The 6,803-nt window shown below is 34.6% G+C and overlaps 1 protein-coding gene across 1 annotated transcript; it reads right to left on the bottom strand.

The window, feature by feature from the left end:
- Positions 1–436: 436 nt before the first annotated feature.
- On the bottom strand, positions 437–2,201 carry LOC131019588 (mitochondrial import inner membrane translocase subunit TIM14-2-like). Its single transcript, XM_057948166.1, has 4 exons — positions 1,916–2,201; positions 1,753–1,813; positions 860–1,035; positions 437–770 (listed from the first exon to the last, which is right to left on the bottom strand). The coding sequence occupies exons 2-4, from the start codon at positions 1,753–1,755 to the stop codon at positions 614–616; spliced, it is 336 nt and encodes a 111-aa protein (XP_057804149.1). The 5' UTR covers positions 1,756–1,813; positions 1,916–2,201; the 3' UTR covers positions 437–613.
- Between the last annotated feature and the right edge of the window lie 4,602 nt (positions 2,202–6,803).

The following is a 6,803-nucleotide window of genomic DNA, read 5'->3' as shown; positions in this document are numbered from 1 at the left end:
AATGGGGAGAGCTCGTATCAGCTTCATTTTAGGTACTGCAGCCATCTGTTTCAAATAGATGATGAAAGCAAATGCAAGAGAGGAGAAGTAATAAACAAAAACAAATGATGTTACCCTTTCAACTGGTGGCATCGACAACCGAGCTGTATATAATTGATTAACACAAGCAAAACTGTAGAAGAAAGGAGAATCACACCAAAGCTGTAAACATGAAATTGCCTTACAATGCATTGTCATGAATGTAGGATAATCCCCGACAACGATTTTGATGCTTTGGGACCAATCATGATAAACCCTTTAATGCCTTGTCGTCCTAGTTTGTACACAAATACATGAAGAAGCTAGAATGATTGCATATATATATTTTACTATTCTTTCATTCTTCTAGGTTTCAATAAGCAATTCCAACCCTTGGGTTATTTTGCCGAATCATATGTTTAGCAATCAAATCAGCTACCATTAATCATGTTCATCACTTTAATTAATGAGCAAACACAGAAATAAAAACCAAACACCAAAGACAAGTAAAGAGTCCATCCTAAAATCGATACCAAAAAATCGCATCACAGATCGCAGCTGCTGAAAGAATGCTACAAACTACAAGCAATTTTCATCAGAATGCAGAATCCGAGGCTTTGGATTTCTTCAATAAGATATCTTTGGCTTCATTGATCTTTGAAGCAAGGTAATGGCTGCCCCCAGCATCAGGGTGGTTTGCTACCATCACTCTTCTATGAGCCTCTTTGATCTTCTCTAGGGCGACGTGCTCCCTACACGGATCAGAGTCGAATATCAGATATAAAGATCACATTCAGGATGACTCGATCAAGCTTCACGATCTAGAGATGAAACACTTTACCTCACTCCAAGAATCAATGCAGCCTCTCGCCTGTTCATGGCTTGTTGAAATCCTCCATAGTAAAATTTACGGGCCCGTGGGTTAGATTTCAATGCTTGAAATGCCCTTAACAAGTATCTAGCACCCAGAGCACCGGTTCCAACTGCGACACCTACTACTGCTACAGATGTTGCCGCCTGCAAGCAGGGGATGGGGGAAGAAAAGGACTTAAGTTTGAAAATTGAGTATAAACAAGTAATGAACCTTGTAAATTAGCCTAAGTTTTGCAATGTTTGCACCAAAACAAGAGCAACTTTTGCATTGAACGGAACAAAGCAATGTATATAGTAACCAAGCCACGTAGACAGATATGTGTTCATGCTCATTCCTTGCTTTGAGAAGAGCTCAACCAGCTTATCCAAGTTGAGAAATGCAACAAGCTAGTTCAGATAGGTAAAACTTCTCATTTATTCTTCATTTTCGACCAAGAAATAAAAAACTTTAGTTCATTTTCCTTTCATGGTTGAGTATTTTTAATAGTATTTCTCCAATCCTACCCTTTCAATTGGATATGAATAAGTGAAATTAGCTCAAGGGACAATGAATTAAGGAAATCGAGCTCATAAATGGGTAAATTCAATGCAATAAGCATCAGTTACTAGCCCACAACTTATGCACAGTCCAACCACCATTTACCACACCTCAACAAAGCGCTTGAAATCTCGAAGCAGCACCCCAAAATCAAAATACGAAGTTGCAAAATCACAATATCCGCATTAAAGATTGAAATTTTAACACCCAAATCCCCAATCTCAAACCTTTCCTGCAATAGACTAACAGAGAGAATGCATCCCCCCCGCCCCCACCAAAGCTTAAATTCGCAGGCAAATTGCAGAAGAGGCGCAAGGAATTACCATTTCAAACTATGCGAAAAAATCCACAACAAAACAATCCCGGCTCCCAAAAAAGCAGTACCTGAAAAGGGAGAAATCAATCCATAAAAATCCACACAAAGATTTAACCAAACACATAGCAATTTGTTTTTTGTCCGGCAAGAATACAACCAACGGGACATACCAACTCGATCGAACTTTCAGATGAATGCTAAAGAACCCAAATACAAATCCTTGGCTACTTCTATTTTGATTTTCGAAGTCCGCGTTTGAAGCAGAGCCTGAGTTTTATGCTAGGTACTTGCTTGGTGAACAAGATTGATTTGGACTTGGCGATGGCGGTGCTTATTTCGTGCCTACTACTTCTGGAACAAGTATTTTTTTTTTCCGGTCGCCATAAAATAATCGAAACCACTATTTAATTTTTAAAATAATCCTATCTCAAAAAAAAAGTTAAAAAATAATCCATCCATCCACACAAAAAAGTGAGTTCTACGAATTAAAAGTTATAGTTCCATGAATAATAAAAAACAGTTAAGATATATTTTCGCAAATAAAAATAACAAATTAAGAACTATTTTCGTAGAAGTCCACAAAAATAAGTTCTATAAATTAAAAAGTCGTGATTCCATAAATGATAAGAAAAAATTAGGATATATTTTCGTGAATAAAAAAAAAGTTAATTGGCTGTAAATCCATACATTATACTCAAATTCTGATTTTTCTCATACATTATGAAATTGGTGCCAAAATACATACACTTTCAGATTTTTTGGAATTTTCCATAAATTTCAATTTCTCCCAAATCAAAGCTTACGTGGAAAAATTAAAATTATTGTGACGAGTTTATCGATCAAAATAATGTTATTTTTATTTTTTAAATTAAAAAATAAAAAGAAATTTATTGGGTCACAACCGGAAGCCGCGCAATGACCTGGAGGTGTCAACGATAATGCGGCAGACATGATTTTTTTTTCAATTAAAAAAAAATAATAACCAAAACAAAGTCGTTTTGATTAATAAGCTTGTCACATCAATTTTAATTTTTCCACATAAGCTTTGATTTGGGGAAAATTGAAATTTATGGGAAATTCCAAACAATCTCAAAGTATATGTATTTTGGCACTAATTTTATAGTGTATGGGAAAAACCAAAATTTGACTATAATGTATGGATTTAAAGCTAATTAACCCTAAAAAAAATTATAAATCAAGACCTATTTTTGTAGATGGAGAGAGTAAATATATTTTTCCTTTTTCCAACTTTAGTACGGATATTCCTTAAAAAAAATGGTATCGAGTATTTATTTTTCAAAATTAATCTTAATCGTTCCTTTTTTAGCTAAACATGATAGATTTAAGGGTGATTCTATTCATAACCTTCATTTTACTCTTTATAGCCACCATTTAAAATAATAATAAGAAGAAATAATTATAAAAGTACTATTTTATCCATTAGCCTATAACTCCTAATTCAATATATAATTCATAGCCCTAATATATATTTTATTATTCTTATACATAAAACACGCACGCACACAAACATAGCCCTAATGATTACCCTCGTGTCATTATCGCTCATCGCATTCTCTTGATTTTTTACAATATTATACTTCCTCCGTCCACGAAAGAACTTCCTATATTTCTTTTTTGGGACGTCCACAAAAGAACTCCCTACCTATTTTTGGACTATACTCCACCACTTATAATCCTCTTACTTTTCATTTTTCACTTTTCACAACTCTCAATATTAATTATAACACATTTTCACCACTCCCAATACACTCAACTACCTTTTATCCACTCTCAATACACTCAACAATATTTTTTCTTAAAACCCGTGTCACTCCCTCCTAGGAAGTTCTTTCATGGACGGAGGGAGTATAATATTGTTACTACATACTCATGGGCGGATCTATTCAAGGGCTTGCATTGGGATCCAGCCCGGTGCAAGTCCAAATTTTTTTTCTATATATATTGAGTATATTTAGTTTAATATCTATATAGCCCAGTCTCTCAAAAAAAAAATCTTCAACATAATAATGAAAATTAGTTTATTTTTATAAAGGATAGATTTTCTTTTTAAAATGCATAGTTGTAGCTCTTTATGTGCTTTCAATATACCTATTATTGAACCAACTATTTATCATATTATTTGACTGATTTTTAATTCTAAGTCCATTAAAATTCTACTTAGACACAAAAACAAATTGTACGGCCTGACCAAAAACATTTGGCTTAGGGCACGCCCCCGAACTTCCATACAATACCTTCAAGTTCAATCTACCCTTATTGAAAAATTCTAGATCCTCCCATGTACATACTCTTCAATACACAAAAAATACAAAGTTGAAAAATTATTTTGTTTTGTGCATTTATTTAATAATTGTTAAAAATTAATTATTACAATGAAAATATCTTATTTATGTCTCATTACGACGAGACAATGCTCATGATTTATTTATTTATTTTTAATAATGTATATTTGTATTATACTCCATTCGTCCCAATAGTAATGTCCTACTTTCCTTTTTGGGATGTCTCAATACAAATGTCTCATTCTTTTTTTGATAATATATTATCTCTTTATACTTAATATTTAAATCATTTCTACTAATTCACTTTATTTATTTTTTACATATTTTTTAAACTTCGGGTCGAAAAATTATGGGACATTATTATTGGAATGGAGGAAGTATATATTAACATGTCTTTTAAAAAATATGTTTCACTTTTTGTAATAGGAGTTTTAAAAATTATTAGTTGAGTATGTATATCTTGAGTATTAGTTGAGTATGTATATCTTGAGTGGAAAAAAAAAATCAATTTGTTATCGCAATTTATTGCATGCGGCTATGCGATCCGGTCTACCCTGCCCATTTATGGACCCTCCAGAGCTAACCAAGTCCGTCAGAGCTGATCAAACTCGACAGAGCTGAAATTCACTCGCCTGAGTAGATTTCCATTGCCAGAACTGACAGTCATTCGCAGGGGCGGAGCCAGACTTTTGTCTTAGAGGGGTCCAATTTTTTTTTGATAAAATTAATAATCAAATAATACATAAAAAATTAAATTAAAAATAAATAATATTCCATTCATCCCATTATTTATAATTCGTGCTTTTTTGGCACGAAAATTAAGATGAATAAAATTAAGATAAAGGTGTGTGTTCTACATAGTGTATTTAAGGATTTTTTTTTATGGTTCTTAATTTTAACAAGGAAAATGTTTTTTTTTCTTTAACTTTACTTTTTATTTATATTTCCAGATTGTTTCATTATTGTATTTTCGAAAATACAACATGACAATTAAATCTGAAACTTAAAAAAATTCGCATACAATAAACTGGTGGCCACATACAACTTAAAGGAATTAAATCTGAAACTTTAAAAAATTCGCATAAGTTCAAGCTAAATTCAGCACAATGTTCTTTGTCAATGTTTGAATTTGCAGATGATTAAAGCTACTAATGAATTCAACACAATGTTCTCTGCCAAGTTCAAGCAAATTAAATTCGCATAAGTTCAAGAGTATGGAAACTTTCAGAGACTAGGGTATTCAAGCTGAAAATTAATCCCAAAACCATATTTTTCTATTTTGTATTCATATATATTTGAAATTACCATAATACCCCTACTAAAATCATAAAATCCCAGGGGGGTCCAGTGACCCCACTGCCCCCTGGCTCCGCCCATGGTCATTCGCTTGACCAAACTCGCCAGAGCTGACCATCACTCGCCAGAGTAGATTTCCATTGCCAGAGCTAACAGTCATTCGCCTGACCAAACTCGCCAGAGCTGACCATCACTCGCCAGAATAGATTTCCATTGCCAGATCTGACAGTCATTTGCCTGACCAAACTCGCCAGAGCTGACCATCACTCGCTAGAGTAGATTTCGATTGCCAGAGCTGACAGTCATTCACCTGACCAAACTCACCAGAACTGACCATCACTCGCCAGAGTAGATTTCCATTGCCAGAACTGACATTGCACCTGTTCGGGATTTCATTTTCAGTATGAGTATCTGATCCTCCCGGGTTTGTATCATAATTTATTTCCTCGAAAAATCCAGACAAAATTCGAAACCAAATCGTAGAATTTCGTGCCGGCGATGTTGTAAAATCCGGCGAATTTCGAAATCTGCGACGGCGATCTTGTAAAATCCGACGGCGGGATTGGAATATAAACCCACCCGCGTCGGCAATGTTATAAAATCCGGCGGCAATGATGTGCTAGGTTTGGGAGATGATGCGCAAGTTTTGGCAGAGAAGACTAGATTTCGATGAGAAGAGAAGAGATGAACAATAATTTTTTACTCCCTCTGTCCCGGCCAAGACGCTACATTTGCTCTTCGGCACGGGATTTAAGGAGTTGTAGATTAATGTTTTAAGTGTGTAGTAATAAAGTGATAAAGTATGAGAGAGAAAGTAATACTCCCTCCGTCCACGAAATGAGTACCCATTTGTGGACGGCACGAGTTTTAAGAAATTTATGAAGTGTAGTATGAATAGTTTAAGGGTCCCACTTTTTGAGTGTATTAATTAAAGAGATGTGTGAGGTACACTTGCCAAAAAGGGAAATGAGTACTCATTTCGTGGACGGACGAAAAAGGAAATATGGGTACTCATTTCGTGGACGGAGGGAGTATAAAGTAAGAAAGAGAAGGTAATAAAGTGATAAAGTAGGAGAGAGAAGGTAATAAAGTGATAAAGTAGGAGAGAGAATGTAATAAAAAAATATTTAATTAGTGTTAATTAAGTGTTTAAATTCCTTATTTTTGCCAAATATAGAAATGTAGCATCTTTGTTGGGACGGCCCAAAAAGGAATATGTAGCATCTTGGGCGGGACGGAGGGAGTAATATATATCCCGGGTTAGGGTTTTCGGGTCAAGCTGGAGGCGGGTCAGGGTGACCCAGTCGCATCCTATGTGGTTAGCGCATAGGAGACCAACTCGTTTGTTATAAGTGAAATGATATTCAAAAATGAAAAGTAATACTAAACGTTAAAAAATTGTAAATGATGCATGTTTCGAAGGGACAGGCTAGAATTTATAATCATTGTCGACGACTTC

Source organism: Salvia miltiorrhiza, chromosome 4 (genome assembly GCF_028751815.1).
Source record: "Salvia miltiorrhiza cultivar Shanhuang (shh) chromosome 4, IMPLAD_Smil_shh, whole genome shotgun sequence".
Taxonomy (NCBI): Eukaryota; Viridiplantae; Streptophyta; class Magnoliopsida; order Lamiales; family Lamiaceae; genus Salvia; species Salvia miltiorrhiza.
Note: the sequence above shows the minus strand (reverse complement) of the source record. Positions and strands in the feature narration are given on the sequence as shown.

Excerpts from the sequence above, each read along its gene's own strand:
- LOC131019588 (XM_057948166.1), bottom strand. Across the intron at positions 771-859 it reads GCATTGATTCTTGGAGTGAG|GGAGCACGTCGCCCTAGAGA; the intron begins GTAAAGTGTTTC and ends TGATCCGTGTAG.